This window comes from Panthera pardus, unplaced genomic scaffold (genome assembly GCF_024362965.1).
Source record: "Panthera pardus isolate Hobbes unplaced genomic scaffold, ASM2436296v1 HiC_scaffold_2, whole genome shotgun sequence".
Taxonomy (NCBI): Eukaryota; Metazoa; Chordata; class Mammalia; order Carnivora; family Felidae; genus Panthera; species Panthera pardus.
Genome location: NW_026526765.1, coordinates 91,627,459 through 91,650,690, shown reverse-complemented (window position 1 = coordinate 91,650,690; position 23,232 = coordinate 91,627,459). Strand labels below are relative to the sequence as shown.

Genomic DNA, 23,232 nt, shown 5'->3' with positions numbered 1-23,232 from the left:
TCTTCCTAATGTGTAGTTTACTTACATATTACTTAAGGTAAGTCCTCAGAAAGAATTTAACTGGATAAAATACAATGTGTTGGTATTATTACCATCCATCCCATTTTAGGGAAATCACTTACGATCTTGGTATATCATGTTTTTTTCGGTTTAAAAAAGTAGCTGGCTGGTGATAATAAATAGAAGAGTATGAGTTGAAAAACCCTCAGCTATTGAAAGAGGGTGCTGAAGACATTTTTGGTATTCGTGTTATCTATTCTGTACATTATATGTTCTGTGCATGTGAAACCACTTCTAAGACAGAGAAAGAAAACATGCATTTTTTATTTTCTTGAAGTGTCAAAAGTTGTGGCCAAATGTTAACATGTGGCCTATGTGGAAACCTTCTAGGGGAGCCTGGGTGGCTCAGCTGTTTAAGCTCTTGATTTCGGCTCATGTCATAATCTCACAGTGGTGAAATAGAGTTCCTTTCACTCTGAGCCTGGAACTGGCTTAACATTCTCTCCCTCCCTCTCACTCTGCCCCTCCCTGGCTTTCAAGCACTGCATGTGCTGTCTCTCACATAAAAAAAAATAGCAATATTTATACCCCAAGAATTTCAACATTGTTAACCCTCAATACACTTTACAGTCAACCTACATATATCCCACAGTTTCAGATTTCATAGCCAATTTGGACTCAGCTGAATCATCCTGTCCTCTGTTACCATGAAGAAAAGTCACACTTTGGGCTGTGATTTGTATTCTTTCTGAAATGACTCTGGTCATTCCTTGGCAGTCACCTTGTCCCATCCCATGTGTTACCTGAATCCATGGCCATCTGTCATTTTCTGCAGCTGTCCATGCATTTATAAGCCCCTTCTTATTGAGACGTGCATAGTAGGGATACCATTTCTGGAGTCCAAAAAGAGCTCGGTGGGTAGAGGAAGCTGTGATTTGCTGATTTGATATGATTCCACCTTCGATTCCCAATGGGCCTGAGCATTCTGGGAACAAATCAGGAAAAAATTGTGAATGTATTAGAAATAATCCACATTTAAAATGTGGCTGTTAGATTTGATGGGAGATATTTTTTAAATGAATTTATTTTGTACCATAATGCTTTTGGAACTCCTCATGAAGGAAATGATTCTTTTTCCTGATGACACTCTCTTCTTCCTTTGCTTTGAGTGTGGCACCTCAATAGATACGCCTTCCTGCATTATGACTCTGCATTATGCACTGTCATCCCTGGGCTGTTGATCACATCAACCAAAGTGCAATGCCCTTAAAGGACCTACATCACAGTTTACATTTTCAGAAATGAGCATACCTCATTAATCGCAAGCCCTCAATAAATATTTTTGATCCATTGTTTCTTGACTAGCCTATATCTGAGTTTTGTGTCAAAATCATTTTCATACTGACTTTACATTTCCCACCACTATAAATTTTTTTAACTTTAATTTTTATAAACATCATCAGATATGCTTCCAACAAAAATGGCAACATGTAAATATGTCAACTTTTAATAATAACTTGAAATATGTTATAATAGAAACATGTAGAAAAATTATTTTTATGAAGTTAAGTAGGTAAACTCTCTGAATTATACATAACTTACATACACCAATAAGTAAATTAAGATGATAAAATATTTATATTTCTAATATTTTAAATTCAAAATTCATAGCTAAACATATAGGTGTTTTGTACTAACATTTTAATTTAATTTTATTTAAATTTGTTATCTTGGAAACTTAAGAAAAATTTCTTAATAAAAATTTTAAATTCTAACATTAAGCATAATGCAATTCAAATAATACGTCCTTGGATATCAAATGGCAAATCTACCTGAAAAGTATATATATGAATTTCTTATTTCATAAATTTCACTACAAACTAAATTTATTAAGGTTTGAAAATTCAGAATAAGTACTATTATGATAGTTCTCTTAATTTAGGTTGTACATTATACTCAACATTTTGTCAAGTTAGATTTGTACAATAAATATGATAATTTCATTATAAAATATACTATGCTGATTGATAAGAATTCCTGAAAAGATGAAAGGAGTACACTGACATTACTTATCAGTATAATAAGCCAACTTGATCAGTGATTATCACCAAGCATACTCTGGATTTTGATAACTATTGAAGCCCAACACTTGTCACTAATTAAATGTTTACACTTAGAATATAAAAGAAATAATTTTGCAGCTGCACTATAAAAGTTAATTTTATTTATCTTAAAAAATTAAAAAGATGTTTCTCTTTGGTAACCATTTTTTCATTAAACATAAACATGTTTCTCCTTTGTATTCCATATTCAGGGAATAGGTAGCTCAAGCACATTACCTACTAACATTTCTCCAATGGCTTTAAAACCTTGGGACGCTTTTTATAAAATGGATGAAAATATGTGGAAAAGTAATGATCTTAATCAGACTTTATCAGTAAAGATGGCATTAATACAACAAAAATTGCACCTTGGTTATTGACAACTGATAAATTATATACTTTTAGGTAGACGTACTATATCACTTTGAAGTCATTCAATTAAGAAGCCATTCATTTTTAGAATTGCAATATTGGGAGAGGTAATAATCTGATTTTCACATTCCAGAGAAACTAACCTCAAAACCTCAGATGTTGAACCTTTGGATTCTTGTTTTGCTTTCCACTTTAAACTTCAAAAATCTTTCCAGACTTCATAAAAGCACTAGGAGACTTTCATGATGATACTTTGATTTTAGACAATTGCAGGAGGCTGGCTTTTTAAGGATATTGCCATGAAAGGAATCTCAAGCATCCTTGTCTTGAATTTGTGCAACATTTGGATGGGAAAATGCCACAGGCAAGGAGATCATTGTACAAGTCAGTAAATAGGAGACCATAGGCCAGTCGGTAGAACAGCAGAGTGAAAGAGCCAGCTTTAATTTAATTTAATTTAATTTAATTTAATTTAATTTAATATATAATTAAACTCCATGATGGCCTTAGAAAAAACTCTACACCATTTAGTTGGGTACTTCTAAAACCCTTATGTTGAATTGGACATTCTCGCCAAATCTGTAACCATTTTAAAGGGGAGAGATTAGACCTCAAACCACACTATTCAGTAAGTCTACTTCACTGATACTCTTAACCTACCAACTTCCACTTATTAATTAACATGTCAGCAATTATTAATTAACATGTCAGCAAACACTGTTATATTATCAGATAAGTCAAATACCCATGAACAATTAAAAAAAAATATATATATTTGTGTCTATATACCTATATGTATATCATTTTTTTACTCTGGCACAAGGATCCCAATCTTAGTTATGCCCTCACTACACATAAATTCAAACAAAACACAATTAAAAAATATAAAGTGACGTGTTATATCTTTATAGGGCTTTACAGCTTATAAAACATTTTTACATGAGCTTTCCCACTGCTGTGATGTCAAATTTATTGGTATTTCTTTTCTCAGTCTTCAACTCCACACTTTTATTTATTTTTTTATTTATTTTAAAATTTTTTTTTAATGTTTATTTATTTTTAAGACAGAGAGAGACAGAGCATGAATGGGGGAGGGTCAGAGAGAGGGAGACACAGAATCTGAAGCAGGCTCCAGGCTCTGAGCTGTCAGCACAGAGCCCGATGCGGGGCTCGAACTCACAGACCGTGAGATCATGACCTGAGCCGAAGTCGGAAGCTCAACTGCCTGAGCCACCCAGGCGCCCCTCAACTCCACACTTTAAAAAATAAGTTTTTATAATGTTCGCTTGCATACTGTATGTTGCAAATCAATAAAGCACACCAGAGGAAACATGAGTATGTGTAGGGTTCTTGAATGAAGCATGCATCCTTCAAGTGCCAGCTTACTTCCTTACTGTCTAGTGGTCCTCAGTTTTTCTTGTTTTAAAAATTGGGGTTATGGTGACACTGTGATTCACCAGCTGTGAGAAGTGCTTTTCTTCTATAACTAAAAATTGTTTAAAAAGAATGTCACTTGCATGTTTCTCTTTAGAGCATACTACTGAGGTGATCCTGGACTTTTAGCTTCTCTGGGGCAGGCACTGGGTCCCACACAGTGTTGCATCCTTAGGTGCCCGTGGTGGTTTGTATATACACTGAGTTTAGTCAATAGGTGATGCATGTTGGTATTGGGGGCTATGTTTTTCCACAAAGTAACCTCGTAAGCAAATCCATGGCATATACTTTATTTCACACCGAAAGTTGTCACAACAGTAGCTCTTCTTCACTAGCTAATCATTTGGATCACAATCAAATGGATGTTGTCATAATAAAAAAGTTCAAAATCCAATTTCCTTTTACCTGTGCTATCCACTTCCCCAATGTCCTATTAAATTCAGCAGTTACAAAAACTAATGGAGGAGTTGCAATTCAGAATGCAATTATACACCTAAGATTAAGTGACCTTAAGCAGTGAACAATAAGATGCTCAAAATAAAGTTAATATGGAGATACATATCATCATCACTATCAACAAATAGAGAACAAATATGAAATAATAATTGATGAACAACATAATACTAGATGCTCATTCTGAAGTTCAAAAAGAGCATTCACATGTATTTTCTCACATCAGCAAAATGGTACTTCAAAGAAAAAAGGTTAACACACTTATTTCATAAATGAGAAAACCTTTGTGAAGGGAAGTTAAGCTTCCAGATGAACTTCAATTCCAGATGAGTCTGAAACTGAAGCCGGTTCTTTGCCCATAAAATAATAGCAACTGAAGAGCAAGTGAAGAGTTAAGTAATTCTTCAAAGGTTAATTCTGGATCTTTTTCTTCTGCTGTTATTTTATATGGGGTGTGTGTGTACTTATACCAGGAGACAGGATAGGACAATTAACATCAAGATAACATGTAGAGTATCACTAGTGACATTCAGGATAAGACAGAGCTTTCCTAAATTGGGATACATTAAAACAATGGATGACAGTTTATGGCAGAGAGCCACAGAAGTAAATATTGAGGTTTTCACGGTGGTTTATGCCACATAGGTGTTAAAAAATTCACCTACTACCATTATTGGCCTATGAACTGCTTATCTAATAGGGATAGGCTAATTCACTTCCAACTAATTTATTGACCTCTTACTATGTGCCCAACCATCCATCAATCCTCCATTCATTTAATTTGGTTATCTAATAGGGATAGGCTAATTCACTTCCAACTAATTTATTGACCTCTTACTATGTGCCCATCCATCCATCAATCCTCCATTTAATTTGGTTTTGAAAACTGCGTATTTATTAAAGGCATCCTATGTATTAGGGACTTTTCTAGGCAGTGGCAATACCAGGATAAACAAAGCAGAGAAGGTCTCAGGTCTCAAAGGGTTCATATGCTAGTGGGGAGAAAAACTGTAAACAAATACCTGAATAAACAAGAAAGTACTATGAAATGATAAGTAAAGAAAAAAAGATGGGTGAGGCAAGTGGAGGTGTGTTGGGTGATCAGAGATGGCCTTTCAAGAGGTGTCACTAAATCTGATCTCCGGGTGAGTGAGAAGCAGCTACTGTAGTAAGTTTGTTGCACTGGTTTCCTCAAGGAGCTTTTAGTCCAGTGGAAGAGACACACACAGAAATTAAAAACAACAACAAACACATTTTAATATGGTATCTGTGATAGTGGATGCACAGAATTCAATGGGACATAGGAAGAAGTAATCATAAACCACTTGGGGCTCACGGAAGGCTCTCAGGAAAAGAGTGGGAGCTAGCAGAGTGAAGAAGCAAAGAAGGGAAGACACAGAGACAGGAACAAGCTTGGTATGATTAGAGAAGCAGAGGCATTTCAGTACCACTAGACCAAGATGGATTGGGGTGGGGATGGTCAAGAGATGAAGTGTAGACAGACCAGAACTTGCTGAGAGAACTTGCTTGGATTTTTTGAAGGATTCTAACTATGGTCATATTTTCATTTAATACCAATCATTCCTGCTATACCGCAGAAGGTAGGTTTAAGAGGGGAAAAATTATGGCCGAATAGCAGGCTACTACAATTGTAGAAATGCAAAATGATGCAGATCTGAAAGAGGGATGAAGAAGAGGAAGGGTTCAAAGAATATTTAGAAGGTAAAGTTGGGCAGACCTAGTAATAATGAAATGTCCGGTGGAGGAAAGAAATGCAGTATGTTCAAAGATGCCAGACAGCATAGACAGTGTCCCCTTTAGTTGGGATTCCCATATTTCACAAATAACACTGTTGAATCCTATCTTTCCCTGAAAATTTTGTCAAATATTACTCTTGCTGTTGGATTTAACTTGGGAGGACCTTCTTTTGTCCCACCTGCTGCTGTCATGCAGACCCTACTGAGCTGCAGCCACATCAATCAGGCTGCAAGGACAGGATTGAAAAGTGAAAATCTGCCTCAGTGCTCAAGCCATACTCAGAACTACCTACCCCCAACTCATTCACATGTACTGTGTGCGTACATCTGTTGTCCCACAAAACAGTGAGCCCCTCTGCAAATAGGGATTATATCCCTCATGGCATCCAGCAGTAAACTTTGATCTTTTTTTTTTTAAAAAATTAAAGTTTATTTATTTATGAGATAGGGAGGGAGCACGAGTGGGGGAGGGGCAGAGAGAGGGCGTCCGATGATCTACACTGACAGCAGAGAGCCTAATGCAGGGCTGGAACTTAAGAAACGTGAGATCATGACCTGATCCGAAGTCAGACGCTCAATCAACTGAGCCACCCACGCACCCCAGTAAGCCTTGATTTTATCAGACAATAAATATTTGCAGAGGGAGCTATTTTTTAAAAAATAAACATGAAAGATAAACTACAAAAATGACAGGTAATATTGTAACATTTTATTTGTGTAATTCATTTTTAAATTAAAAATTATTTTCACCTATTCTCTCAAGAGTACACAGATACAGAGGCCTCCTTTGGAACTTGTATGCTGAGGAAAGAAGAATACTTCTTTACTAATGAAAAACATGGACTGACAGTCAAGCAAACTACTTCTCTTTCAACCAGTTGCCACACAACAGCTACCAAGTATTTCTAAAAATTGTCCACCGTTATCCCTAAGGTGGGCCTAGTGGCAATTTGATCAGTGGCAATTATGGTAGCAGAATACGGTAGTCTGTATTTGCTGGCTGCTAGATCTGCGTTTATGCATCTTCAGTATTGTGCTTACTTTTGTCAGGTTCAACAACAATCCTAAATTAATGAGTCCAAGCAACATCGATTACCAGAGGCTTTTAGACATCATTTACATGGTCAGTTAAAACAACTGCTTTCCCTGAATTGCCTGAGTGGCCTGCAAATGCCTTCTGACCTGAGCTGGACTGTTCAGACTAACTCTGCACCAGTGAGTAATGTCACCTGGCAGGTTGAGCAAGAACAGCTGGGCCAGCCAGGGCCAAGCCTCAGGTGCCCTCCCTAGGGCAACTTCCCTGCCTTCGCCAAGTCGGTGTGAATAAAATGGTTTCAAAGTGAAGTCCTTCTCACTCTGCAAACTCATTCTCTGGAGTGTGGCAAAGAATGGTGTCTGCATTTTATTGATCTTGTAGCTGACAAGTAAGCAGTGCCTCAAGATGTCTCACATCTTGTTCCTGAGTGTGCTGATTAAGCCTTTCAAATAAGAGAGATGCACGGCTGAATCTGTAACAGGAATGCACTACTTTCATTTGCTCTATCTCAATATCCAGACATCTTCAGAATGAAAAGGATTTCAAATTAAAGCCACGTTGGAAATAAATCTCCTTTAAACGTCTCTAGTCTTCTCTTTCTCTGAGCATCTCATCTTCTCATAGGAGTGAGTCCTCTGCTGTGCTTAGCATAGCACGATAATCGTGCTGAACACAAGCACTAGCGAATGGATTACTGATGATCTCCAAAACTGCAGAAACTAATGCTGATTCAAGCATTAACCTCCTTCTGTGCCCCCTGGACCACGGCCTTTCCTTTATTCCTAGCGTTTCTTTTATTTTAGAGATGTCTTAAGGTCAGGCTCTGAATTGGTGAGGGAGAGGTCAAGGCCACTATTCCTCACGCTGTGTGGCCTGGAGGTTAAAAGGAACCCTGAAGGGGGCGCCTGGGTGGCTCGGTCGGTTAAGCGTCTGACTTCGGCTCAGGTCATGATCTCACAGTCCGTGAGTTCGAGCCCCGCGTCGGGCTCTGCGCTGACAGCTCAGAGCCTGGAGCCTGTTTCAGATTCTGTGTCTCCCTCTCTCTCTGCCCCTCCCCTGTTCATGCTCTGTCTCTCTCTGTCTCAAAAATAAATAAACGTTAAAAAAAAAATTAAAAAAAAAAAAAAAGGAACCCTGAAGATTTTTTTCTTTTTTCTGGTGAGACTTGTCACCTAACCGCCCACACATTTGCTCTAATTTCTCTCAGGCTATCATTTTTCTGGTATTGGGGGTGGCATCCGAAGGCAAGAAAGGGAATGAAGACAGGAAGTATAAGAAAGGTTGCTCTCAGGGATGGGGCTTGGATGCACTGGTTTGGATGTAGGAGACAGTGACAGGTGGCAAAGGAGCTCCCTGGACACAGTGTGGAAATGTGCGTATGCACAACATAGCCTTCCCTCCACTTGGTCATTCACAAATTCCCATGAGCACCCTCTCTCTGACCTCGAGTGTCAGCTTCTGGTCACAGCACTGGAAGTAATCACCTTAAAATAACTTAGAATGGAGATCCCATTTGGTGATGTTTGTTTCTCTCCACACCTAAATATCGCTTCTTTGTATCAGGGCATAAATTTCACATGTGACCATAGTAACACTGATTAGAAGAACTAGTAATTACAAAGTCATAAAAACAGTTCTCAAGAATTAGTTATGCTTATTTGGATGGCACATAAATGTATGTGCACGTTAGAGAAAAGTTCATTTTGTTGCGTTGCAGTCTTGAAGATGATTCTGTGATATGTGGCCACTAAAAAATTTTCCGATTCTATAGAAACTGTATTCTATTATTTTCCACGTTGGAAAGCTCAGAGGTTTCCAGGTTAAATGATAAGCAACAACTATTTGTGCACATTTTTTTTTCTCTTAGATAATATACTTTGTAAAGGTAGAAACCATGCTTTTTGCATTATTTATGTTTCCAAAGCACTTAGCACAGTGCCATACAAATTGCCAGCTCTCTGTCATCATGGGTTAAAGTAAATTAAAACAAATCATTGCTTTTTGGAATTGCTTCTCTTCTTCCTTGAAATTGAATTAATTCTCTGAATGTAGATATTATCACTCTGAAGATTCAACATACTGGGTGTGTGTTAAAATCCGAAAGGCTTTCTTGGTATGCTGGGATAACTTGAAAATATATAAGAATCAGCTTTTGCAAGTAGGGGAAAGATCATGTTTGAAATAAAAGCCAGCATTCGTAAGGTTACAGATTCAATTATCAGCCATCTTGCTATTTTCTTGTAAAATATGGTTATGCTTTTCTTCACGCTGTGTTATCTCAAGTCAATTATGATATATTATCAGCTTAAATTAATTGTTTTGAATTGAGGAAAAATTAAAACCATGAATAAACTAAATTATAATAGGAAAGTCAGTTTTTTTAGAATATTGATGCAGAATGATGATGTTGTTTAAATAGCAGGGCCTATGGGCTTTAATACTCAAAGGTCAAAATTTGTATTGAGATGGTTCACAAAAGTCAACAAAATCTAGTAAGATTACCATCCTACTACAGTAAACAATGTTGCTACAGCAAGTAGAAGAATGTGTTTTAGTTTGCTTAAGAAGCATTCTTTCAAATGAGAAAAACATATGGGCTTTTGAAGTGCTGAATGCACTTTTGCAGCCAGGCAAGATTTCAGTAACTTGTTCTTAGGCTTCCACTTAAACTGAACAATCCATCTTCTACCAACTACGAAGATAACAACATGGTTTGATGAAACATTTGTCTGTATAGTCAAAAGCCTGCAATTCAAAAACCTGCAGATGTATACCTATTCTTGCCTTCTGACAAAACATACATCTGCACAAGAAAGAGCTAAAAAGGGGTATAAATGCCAAGGTAAAATGCTAAAGGTAGGATTCTGTTGCTTCAAGAAACTTGAGTTGAATACCAATTGTAAATACTCAAACACTGCTATGCAGAGGGCATATTCCCATGCTTTTAAGTTATTTACATCTTTTATGATTTTGTTGGTGAATGCATATCAGGATAAATACCACAGGGCACTGCCTCAGATGTATTGTTATAAAGCAATATTGTTGGCATGCCAACCACTGATTTTTATTTGACTGATAAATCATAGTCCCAAATCCAATGATCAGCTATCTAGCCATTTTTTCCTATGCCATGCGGTTGTGTTTTTCTTCACACTGGATGCTATCTCAGGTCAAATATGAAGCCTTAGTGTTGCAGAGGTCAAAAGAAATGCACGGGTTTAAAAGGGAAGCCACTGCAGATGGCAAGATATGCCATAATGAGCCCCCTCTAATGCTAGAACACTTTGGAAATAGGCAGAACAAAGGATAGAGAGCACAGAGAAGCTAGAAAGTGTGTAGTAGGTGATTTGTTTATTTGAATCCTAGAGACTTCTACATTATGTATTCACTACTAAACGTATGAAGAAATGTTTCTCATATAGAAAATAAATAGATAATACCCACATAGTCAGAGAAGTATGGGAGTTGTAGAAGGGAACTAAAAATTCCAGTATAGAGCTAAGACAGAAGATGAATTCTTGATATATGCATTTCCTAACTAAACATTCCTAGAGGATAAAGAAACACAAAGGCTTTGCATATAGTATTTGCAATTGCTTCCGTGGTTCTGTAAGGGAAAAGTCAACATAGAATTTTAAACAGAGCAAATGTAAAGCTATTAAAACAAAGGATGCTTTATGAATTTTATAGAAAGAATATTCTAGGAGAATTTAACAATTTTATGACAAACCTGTAAAAACTAAGCCAGCTTTTCATACATTATCTCTTATTCAATAGAGATTCATACTAGTTCTGTTTTATAATGTAATGAATATGGGCCAGCCTATTAAAATAGAAAATTTAATATTTGCTTCTTTTCAACTTTATTATATGTAACAATAAAGTAGACCCTGATATTATGCATTGTCCAGGTTAAATGCTCATTTTTTGCTGGAAATGTTTGTAGAAAAAATAACTTCTAAACTTTGTATCTGAGCTACTTAATAATGCATATGTACATTTCAAAGAAGCAGAGGTATTTAAAAATCTTAAATCTGGATTTAAAACTTCAGCTACTGAAATGAGCACAGAATATTAGCTGTGTTTAACAAAATACCCATTATTGGATAAATTGCTATTTTCTGATATATACCAATAGGATACATTACTGTTATGTAGTTCAAGCTAATGATTAAGTAAATAAATATGCTCCTATAAACTTATATTAAAATGTATGACAAATATAAAGTTTTAAACTACAAATAATCCTGTGACTGCTCATTAGGAAGTTGTAATTTTGAAAAAAATTAGTAAAAACTAGAGTTTCATGCTTTTTGTTAAGCTTTTAATTAAAAGACAATTTACTGTTTCTCTAATTTTGAAATTATTTAAAAGACTATGTTTTTTAGAAGCTTCTACCTTATTGTATTGGATATCTCACCACCATAGTATACATATTTATAGGATTAGCTAGGAATCAGGTAAGGGCCATCAAATCACACACATAAAATAATGCAAAGTAATTAACCCAAAAGAGGGATGGAAGAATTACCATCATTTCTAAAAAGCCACTACAAATAAAGAAAACAGTGACTTGTTTTTCTGAGGAATCCCTCCTATGCTTCAAAAAACAGTAAAAGCAGTTATTTTATAATTTAAAGGTCTTCAGGATACAGCAGTATATAACTACTATTTTTAATATACAGAATGATAAATTGTATAAAAATAGAATCAGATATATATATATATGATTTTGTTATAAAGCAAATATATATATATATATATATATATATATATATATATATATATATATATATAACCTTACATTAGTAAGAAAATGTTTCATTAACTGAACAGTATTCTTCAATTACCCAAATTCTCTTTAACTACAGAAAAGATAAATGACTATGTGAACTATAAATTGCTCAGGCAGGGGGTTATGGTAATACATATATTTGGTGCCTTCATACTTTCAAAAGTTATCTGCTCAGCTAAACTAAAACTGTAAAAATTGAAAAGGAAATAGAAACACTTGTTTTGTATTAATAGATTTAAAGGTGTACAATTTCATAAGATCATGCATTTTACAAATGTAAGTAATTTGCTTGGGAAATAATCAAGGTAAAAAGTAAGTGTAATACACTGCTGACTCGTGATGTACATGAAGTGACTTATTAAGTCTTGGAAAAATGTTCAATTATAGCAGTTCATCAAGACAGCTCTTCATGGCACTTTTGGTTAAGGGTATGAAAGAAAATGTAGTTCCTGATATCTGTATTTTCAACAAATCTGAGTGATACCAATATACAGCAAAGTATGGAAACTGTGAGTTAATTGTACTACAAGGGGAAAAACACCACCCACCTTAGGTTTGTTCCATAAATTGGAAACAATATAGGGTAAGCACATAGTAAATTATATGGCAATCAATATGCCCTTAGTGAATGGTAGTTCTTACGTTGTTGTTATTGTTGTTTTACTGTTATAAAGCAAAAGTGAGAGTTAAAAGTCATGGAAGGGGGGAGTTGACTTTCACTGTGACTATTTGGAGACCCGAGGTTTCAACATCTGTTGCTCGTACAGCCAGGTTTTACATGCATTTACTTCTTATATGAGAAATAAGAGTAGAACATCTACTCCCATTTCCCATGCAAACGTCCTCTAATAAAAATTAAAATACATACAGGAGCACAATTATTAATCATGGGCAGTTACTGAAAATGATTCAAAATGCTATGTCACTTGGCATCTCCTTAATATCATATTCATCATCAGATATTTCTGTCGTCAAGGCGTTCAAATTGTCAGATAAATCTCTGCCTGGGGGAAATATAAACTATAGCTTCTTGTAAAGAATGAAAACTAAGTGATTCCCCACAGTATATTGCCAGACTTGCTGGAAATAAAAATAACTAATTAAATAATCTCTTTTTAAAATAGATCTGTGTCTGGCAGGCACTTTTATTCATTGTGGTACAAAATGGGGATCTCCTATGGAAAAATCTCATATTAACAGTTTGATAAACCAGATTACAACTCCGAAAGGCGCCTTTATAATCAAGTTTCTTGCCCAATCTAATATCCAAGTAATCCTATCTTTAAGCTAGATGGAGATGGAGTTTTAGCTGGTGGCAATTTTGTTTCAGTAATCAAAGATATTTCATTTCCTTGAGTCCGTAACTGACAGTAAAGTAACAAACCATTTCCCCCCAAATTGAGTACTACCTGGTTCTCATATCTTCAGCATAAGCTCTTCTGTTTCATCATGACTTATTTTTCTAAACAATGTGAAAAGAAAGTTAATATTCACTGTTTCGGATTTCCAAGGACATAAAGGGGATGTATTAAAACAAAACAAAACAAAACAGCTCATTAAATGCCCTTAGCACCCAGCTAAATCTTTTCATGATCTGATTTTGAGATATAAGAAAACCACACATGAATACTGGTTTCTTATGAAGTGTCATATAAAAAAGTAAAATGAAGAGACAGTTTCAGAAAAAAGAAAAGGAATGTATGATAAATTCAGGAAATGTACATCTTGGCACAGGGGTTGTCAAAAGCACATGATAAAATACTTCAGATGATGCAATAAAACATTCTGGCTTATTTGTTCCATATAAAGAAGTGCAGCTTACATTTTGGTACAGAAGTCGGCAGGGCAGCAAATATACACTTAAAATCCCTGAATGAGTGATTATTTCTTCTTTTGCAGTTTCCTTTTCCTCAAGCCATCAACCTCAGTAATGCCTAATTCTAAGCTCACCACTGGTTGAAAGGGAATAGAAAGAAGCTTGATAAAATACTTCTTTAAATATCTTATCTTTATTACAATGGCTGTTAATGTAACACTGGAGCTCAGGGTTCTTTTTTTTACTCTCTCAGATCACCCAGATGTCAATGCATGGAATCATCTAAGAAACACTATGTTTTTCTTTCTCATTCCTAATTACTTATTCATGACTAGAAATTCCACTTTCAGGGATAAGTAGTATTAAAAATTCTTGACTCTTTTCTCTATTGTTTTTTTCTTGGAGATAGCCAAATGCCCTCTTGAATAGAACAGGGAAATTTTTTTCCTACTGAAGATAAATCAGTAGAATTACAAAACAAAGATAATTTGGCCACATGAAACTAGAGGGTAAGTTATTTACATATGGTCCTTTGTCATAGAGAAATATCACAAATGTGATCTTTTTGAAGTTTGATTTCATACTCTGAAAGATGTTAAGGGTTAAATCGAGTAAGCACTAAGTTAAAAATATATAAACATATATTAGTAAAAATTATATTAGAAGAATAATGTTAATAACAAATAACTGTATTCCTAAGGGTTCTGAATTTAATTAATTTATTTTTAAAGTTTATTCATTTTTAAAGTTTATTCATTTATTTATTTATTGAGAGAGAACACAAGACGGGTAAGGGCAGCAAGAGATGTAGAAAGAGAATCCCAAGCAGGCTCCACACCATCAGTGCAGAGCCTGGCATGAGACTCCATCCCATAACCATGAGATCATGACCTGAGCTGAAATCAAGAGTCAGATGCTTAACTGACTGAGCCACCAAGGCACCCCATTAAAAGGTCTGAATTTTAGTAGAAAGATTGCCACTGAGTCTTCATTCAGCATGTACCAACAAGTGACAGAGAAAGCGGAGATAAGACTAGAGTCTCATGAGTATATCAAACTGCCTTAATAACGTAGAACGACATTGTGCTAGAGTCTAAAGTACACATTTGATTAGAAAGGTGGCATTACCCTAGTCATTACACTCTCTATGTGCACTGAGCAGCGCTTGGGAGTATGGGTCTAATCCTCCAACTTTCTTGCTTCATTATTGCCTGTCTTAATGGTTGCAAAAAGTGAGAACTTAAAACACGGGCAGGTTGTTTCAGAAATTTCTGTCTGGAAAATGCTTCAAAACAACACAATAAACACAGACACACACACACACACACACACACACACACACCTTTATATGTTATTTATTTTGAGAAAGAGAGAGAGAGTGAGCAGGGGAGGGGCAGAGAGAGAGAGAGAGAGAGAGAGAGGGAGGATCCCAGGAGAGAGAATCTCTATGTTGACAGCATAGAGCCTGACACAGGGCTCAAACTCATGAACCATGAGGCCATAACGTGAGCTGAAACCAAGAAGTTGGAGGCTTAACTGACTGAGCCACCCAACACCCTCACAAATTGACATTTTAAAATCAAACTGTAAATAGGTGTTTAAATGTTATTTATTATATTAGCTATTAAATCCTGTGGCTAATTTCATTGCTTAAGTAATTCTCATATTTGTCTTTTCTCATTCAGTGTATTGCCATAGCTAAGGATCTCACTGTCTATACACCTGCCTTCTACTTGACTGAGGCTCCCTCTTTGATCCTACACATTGAATTCCAAATAAACTTTCTGAAAATCTGACCATTTCACTCTTCTGATTACATTTTCTTTCAGTGGATCCATGTTGCTCAAAAAAATAAAGGCCATCCTCCTGGCTGCTTAAAATTTATCTTAGATGAAATTTTACTTAGATGGAGCCATATGAAATATTTTTGCAGCTCATGTCCCTGTCATTTTCTTCCCTGTCCTACCTTTTCCACAAGTTGAATTAACTGTACCAATTCTGGGTTCCAAAAAGACTGTAAGCACACCTACATCACAGATAGAACTTAGCATTTAATTATACTTCATCACATATTTATGAATTTATTAATATTTCTTCCACATTAGATTGGAAATTCTTCCAAGGTTGGACAAGGGTTATTAGGTCCCGTCTGTTGGACTATATATTCCCTGAACCTTCCACAGTGCCTGCTAGTAAAAGGGGCTCCTAATATATATTTGGTTAATTCATCTGAGGTTCATGAACTGAGTCTCCCTCTGTAGAGTGATTCCCTATCCAGCAATGCAAACTCTTGCTGCATTTTACTCATTACTACTTCAAGCTCATTACTTGTTTTCCACTTCCAATAGTCTTCTAACAACTAAGAGAAGTAATATTTAAACATCGCAATTCCCTCTAGATGAACATTTCATTCTTTTCTGCTCCCCTTCCAAAGGTAGAGATTTTTTTTCTCTCACAGACACTACTGAAGAATAAAAACGAAACACATATATATTATAAAGAAAAATATGTCAGACATTGCGGTCTTGAAAATAACCCAATGAATAGTAACTTCATTCCCAATTTTAACTGAGGCAACTGAGGCTCAGAAAGGTTAAGTAACTTCCTTAAAGTCACAGAGTGAGGATTTGGCCTCACATGTATCTATTGCCAAAGGTTCACAATAAACATTGTGATACGATGTGCTGGGACATTCTGTTTGCTGCACATGCCTTAAGCAGCTTAGGGAAGTGATGAAAAATGGTGAGCGGGTCACTTGGCCATCACGTTTATAGAGATATGTAGTAGTGACCTAACTCACTCTGTGTTCTTCATTGTTGTTTCTGTCATGACTTGTGGACTGAAGGTTCAACACAGACTGTTATTCATTCAACATTTAACAAATGTATGTTGAGTTCTGTGCAAGGCAGAGGCATAATATTTCCTGCCTTAGTCTTTTAAGGTTCAAAGTGATTCTACAACTAAGAACAACTAAGAACAGCATAGTAGAAACTAATTTAAAGTTAGCATCATTTTATAACTTTATCCACAGGGAAGGACTAGGGCAAAATGCCTACCTCAAGGACTTCTAGAGCTTTATTTTTCCTCTCTCTCTCTCACTATTTGTTTTATTGCCACAATTTAAGAACTGTTTTTATATTTTCACTTATAAGAAAGCCAATTACAGCATAGGACATTCTTCTCCACTAAACAAATGCCTCAGGATAAACTGTGGAAGCAACTGTTTTCAATGCTGACATCTTCAAACATGAAATTAGCATCTGGGTGAGTATCATAACATTAGTCTAACTTAGAATACAAAGGTAAATGTTTATGTATAATTCCCAAAATGCCTATCATTACTTTATCAAGAACTTTCTGTCTTAACCCAGCATTATTTCTGTGGTTGATGTTAACTACTGTTTCCAATAGCTTAGTATTTTTGGTTCACAATAATCCTTAGAATAAATAAGCAAACACCGGATAAACATTCATAGGCACACAAAGTTGGATTTCCCCAGTACATTTCTCCTTTCTATCATATTCACTTTAATGTGGGTCCAAGACTCATTATCTGGGCTAACAAATTAAAAAGTAAACATGAGGAAAATAAATCAATCGATTATATTTATCCCACATGCCTTGCAACCATTCTAAAATTCGGTTTTAATTCCTGTCTCTAGTCAGCATGACTAATTAATAACACTCATTATTAACTGAAACATGATTTTTGCAGGTTTTAACTTTTATCAATACCTTCTGATTAAGATGGCATGCTGAAAATAAATTTCATTTCAACCAGTCATAAAAGCAGCCTTGTAGACAATTTACTTGGCTAGTCAGTTCCTGGAATTTCAAAAACTATACATTTGATTATTTTCTTGGGAGCAGAGGAGCTGTGACTATGATTCAAAATAGTCACTTCTTTTTTCTTGCATGGTGTTGAAAAGTGTAAGACCGATCCTAGAAAATTTTCTAATATTTTTCTTTTTTAAAATGCAGTTAAAATTTGGATTAAATGTATCTAGTGGTCTGTTCATTATATTTAGATAAGTGATAATCTGCTTCCCATTTTTGTTGTTGTTGCTAATCAAAACAGACGAAGGCATCTACGTCTCTCTTCCTCAAATTCTTTTTTTTTCTTTTTTTTAATGTTTATTTATTATTGAGAGACAGAGAGACAGAGCATAAGCATGGAAGGGGCAGAGAGAGGAGGAGACATAGAACCCGAAGCAGGCTCCAGGCCCTGAGCTGTCAGCACAGAGTCGGATGCAGGGCTGGAACTCACCAAGTGTGATATTATGACCTGAGCCGAAGTCAGATGCTTAACTGACTGAGCCACCCAGGCGCCCCTCTCTCCCTCAAATTCTTATTAAAAACTCAAAGAAATCTTCGCCACTCAACTGCTCTGGTTTGTCAAATGCCAAATTTATCCATACAGGTATTTCAGGAATGAGGAAAGGAAATATATTGAAGAAACCATAACTCTTCTTGAAAGACTTTAGATTTGAAAAGGGATTTTGCCAACTACACACGTGGAAGACACACTCCAGAAAGGATACAGTAACAATAAGTAAATACTTTATGTGCAGCCGTTGGTATTGTGCTGCCTGTAGTGGATTTAAATGGACTCTATTTCAGAAGGACAAGAAATTAAAATGTTAAATTTATTTATATTTTCCGAGTGTTTTTTCTATCTATCTATCTATCTATCTATCTATCTATCTATCTATCTGTCTATATTACTTTTCTAATCAGAAATAATGTCTAAGAAACACTGAAGTGTCATTCAAGACAAGGGAAATGTCAACGGTTTTCCAAGTGGACTATAGGGATGGTGGTATCACCTGTTGCTAAGTGGCATAGAGATGCTCACTAAAACAACTTGATAGATACGAGTATTTTCTAATTAAGGTAGAGAGAGAGAGAGTGTGTGTGTGTGTGTGTGTGTGTGTGTGTGTGTGTGCGTGCGAGAGAGAGAGAGAGAGAGAGAGAGAGAGAGAGAGAGAAAGGGAGAAAGGGAGAGAGAAATGCTGTATAATGATTTTATTAATTTTAAATAATTCTAAACACATCTGCACATTTGGGTAGGGTATCGGGGGCAGATATATTGACTTCTTCACATATGGCTTTAACATAAATGATGGTAAAGTTCTACTCACCATGGGAAAAACATTTGGACAATCTAAATCCATGCATCACTTGCTTTAGTATTGATCCATATTTGTATTCTCTGGATGTAAAAATCATTAGTTGGATGTCTTAGCTTAGATATAAATGCCTGCTAACAGTAAATTTTTTGAATGTTCATGCTCCCCAAATTTCTACGGTACTGTTAATATAACAGATTTCAGTGACACAAAAATCCCATTATTGTTTACCATTGTGTACCATTATCTTAGGTACCACTAACATACCAACGATTTTAAGATGTATCCCAATTTCAGAGATGTTAATATGTTTAAACAAAATGGCATGCATGTTAAAATTGAGGAAGTCTCCGTGATTTCTGTTTATCTTTCTTTGAAAGGTGATCTTTTCAGTTTTTTTTTATAAACAACTCCTTATTCCTATATTCCTGATCTTACCAAATGAACTACAATTAGGCAGTCCTACAATTGGTACAGTGAAGCCAGAACCACAAAATTACTTCTTCTGGGTCATATCAGATACAAAAACCTACGGACTTCATATAAGACTGGGAAAATGAAATTTTTTCTTGTTACTGCTTTATCCATTTAATTGGGTATGGATTATTGGGAATTTTATATGTTATATGAATTTTATATGAATTTAATAACTTCACACTAGCAAGGCCATTACCCTTAGTACATGAAAAAAATGTTTTACTTTTTACAATTAGAACAAACACCAGAAGAATGCTGTTAATAGCTCTGTGGGGACTTCTAAAGTGCTCTGTATAATGAATGAACTCACCTAAGCTCCTATGATAAAATCCACCTGACTACTCAAAAGGTTAAATGTGTATAAAAAGCTGGTATTTTGCTATGCAAGGAAGAGTTAAGATATACTAAATGAATTGCTTTTCTTCTCAGGTACAATTATAAGCTGATTACTTTTTGGTGCTATAGGTAACCTTTTCATGTACAATCCATTGCACTCTTTATTTTTCATTTAAAAAAAAAGCTACCTCAAGTAAAAAATATTGTTATAATTGAGGAATACTAGATAAGGTGAAATTCATCATTTAAGCAAAGAAGAAAACAGTAAAAACATAGGGAAAAGCAAAAATGCAATGAGAGGCTTTGTGACCTGGAAACAGAAATAAAGAGAGAATGAAAAAGCAAGCCAGAAGCCCAAGGAATCAACAAACCTTCTTTACAGTTTGGGTTCACACATGATCCTGAATATAGAGCTGTTAATAAGGTAAATTTAATTGGTCTATTTTTTTTCTGTAATCAAAAAGCCAGAGAAAAGTATATCAGAGCAATAATTTAAAATCCTAATATCAATGGTTGTATTATAGATTTTGATGGTATTCTCAGCACCTACCATAATGCTATTGCCACAGGCATACTGTAAAAAAAAATCTAGGTTATTAGATGACCAGACAGTTTCACTGTTTTATTCCAGTCTAGCACTCAGAGACCTGTGCAAACTTATCCTCCTTAAAGAAAGAAGATCAAGTAAACATTAGAATTGTAGGAGACTAGAAAGTGTATACTGCTTAAAATAAATCTAGGTACAAATATATTCTGACATAACTAAATTCAAAGGTAGTCTTAATTATGTTTAGTGACAATACCTTAATGCTTTGAAACTGATGTTTCACACTAGTGAAAATATCACTAAGCTAACGGACTGACATTCTTTTTTTTTTTTTTTTTTTTTAAGGTAATGAGTATTTCCCATTTACTCTGTATTTGATGCTATGATTCACATGGCTAGCCCTTTTTGGTTAACTTATACACCAGAGTGGCCTTCTTCTAAAGCAACTACGTATATGATATTGACAAATAATATTGACGTATATGATATGCAACTAAACTGTTACATACATAATAGCTGATTTTAAGAAAATTGAAAAGTCCCTGGTAAAAGAGAGACTGGATATGCTCAACTTCAGACAGTAGCTCCTGGAGGGATGTTCTTTAGTTTCTTTCTGTTTCCTTGTCTTGTAACTACAGTGCAGTGTCCATAGGTAACATATCACAGAGTTACAAACTTTCCAAATCTTCACTGCTGATGAGAAGTGAGAAAGGGTTCAATAAAAAGTCAACACTACCGTATACTAACAATACAATAACAAAAAGAGAAACTAAGGAAATAGTTCCATTTACAATTGCACCAAAAATAATCAAATACCTAGGAATAAGCTTAACTACGTTGGTGAAAGATCTGTACACAAAGAAATGAAAAGCTATGTTCATAGATTGAAAGAACCAGTACTGGTAAAATGTCCATACTACTACCCAAAGCAATCTACGGATTAAATGGAATCCCTGTCAAAATACCAACAATTTGCACGGAACCACAAATGACTCTGAACAGCTGTTGAAAAGAACAAAGCTGAAGGTATCACAGTCCCAGATTTCAAGTCACACCACAAAGCCATAGTAATGAAAACAATATGGTACCGACACATAGATCAATGGAACAGAATAGAGAGTCCAGAAATAAACCCACTCTCGTATGGTCAATTAATCTACTGCAAAGGAGAGAAGAACATACAATGAGGAAAAAGACAGTCTTTTCAACAAATGGTGTTGGGAAAACTGGACAGCCAAATGCAAAAGAATGAAACTGGACCACTTTCTTTCACCGCACACAAATATAAACTCAAGAGACTCACTCAAGATCTAAATATAAGACCTGAAGCCACTCCTCTAAGAAATTCCTCTAAGCCATTCCTCTAAATTTCCTCTAAGAAAACACAGGCAGCAATTTCTTTGACATCAGCCAAGGAGACATTTTTCTAGATGTGTCTCCTCTGATAAGGTAAACAACAGTAAAATTAAACTACTGGAACCACACCAAAATAAAAAGCTTCTGCAGAATGAAGGAAGCTATCAACAAAATGACAAGGCAACCTACTGAATGGGAAAAGATATTTGCAAATGATATGTTCAATAATATATAAAGAATTTACACAACTCAACACCAAACAAACAAAATAATACAATAAAAAATGGTCAGAGGATCTGAATAGACAGCTTTCCAAAGAAGACATACAGAGGATCTGAATAGACAGTTTTCCAAAGAAAACATACAGATGGCCAAAAACACATGAAAAGATGCCTGACAACATCAGAAAAATACAAATTAAAACCACAATGAGATATCACTTTACACCTGTCAGAACGGCTAAAATAAAAAAGACAAGAAGTAACAAATGTTGGTGAGGATGTGGAGAAAAAGGAACCATCGTGTGATGTTGGGATGCAAACTGGTGTAGCTGCTGTGGAAAACAGTAAGGATGTTTCCCCAAAAAATCAAAATTATAATTATAAATATATATATATATATATATATATATATATATATATATATGTGTGTGTGTGTGTGTGTGTGTGTGTGTGTGTATACATTCCAGTAACTTCACTACTGGGTGTTTACCCAAAGAAAATGAAAACACTAATCTGAAAAGATATATGCACCTGTTTATTGCATCATTATTTACAATAGCCAAGATATGGAAGCAACCTAAGTGTCCACTGAGAGTTCACTGAGAGATGAATGGAAAAAGTAGGTGTGTGGCACACAGACACACACACACACAGACACACACACACAGGAATATTACTCAGACGCAAAAAGAATGAGATCTTGCCATTTGTAACAACATGGATGGACCTAGAAGGTATAATGCTAAGTGAAATAAGTCAGTCAGAGAAAGGCAAATGCCATATGATTTTATTTCTATGGGGAATTTAAGAAACAAAATAAATGGACAAAGTAAAAAAGAGACACAAAGTACAGACAGATACAGAGAACAAACTGGTGGTTGCTAAGGAGGGAGGTGAAATAGGTAAAGAGGATTAAGCATGCACTTATCCTGATGAGCATTGAGCAATGTATAGAATTGTTTAAATATACTCGAATAAAAAAGGACATCTGATTAACATTAGGGCAGAAAATTTACTAGCTGAATTTCATAAAAACATTTGCATATTACATTGAACACTAAGTATGATAACTCTGGGAGTGCAGCTATAGGCTTATCTTCTACTGGATCTACTTAGTTTAGTGATGTTTTGTTCCCAGATTTCACCAGTGAAATCTAGTATTGACATGATTTGTAAATTGCTTTTCTCCATGTTAAACTCAGGATTAAAAATAATGAAGCACATCTTATGACACTGCTTTTTCTAAAATACTGTTATTATAACACATTATGAGAGCAAAATAGGATTTTTGTGTCATTTAAAATGGTATATAGTAAGACGAGATGTAAATGTAAAAGTGTTATTTATTCATCTTTGTTTATTCTTTAAAACAGTATTTTTGTGTATATGTTGTAATGCACA

The 23,232-nt window shown here is 35.3% G+C and overlaps 1 protein-coding gene across 2 annotated transcripts in view; it reads right to left on the bottom strand.

Annotated features, from left to right (window-relative positions):
• EDIL3 (EGF like repeats and discoidin domains 3) overlaps window positions 1-23,232 on the bottom strand; it is a 416,155-nt gene that overhangs the window by 144,041 nt on the left and 248,882 nt on the right. For both annotated transcript variants that reach the window (XM_019462837.2, XM_019462838.2), the window contains one exon: window positions 804-985. In XM_019462837.2, coding sequence (XP_019318382.1) covers window positions 804-985 — 182 coding nt within the window. The remainder of the gene's footprint in view (window positions 1-803; window positions 986-23,232) is intronic.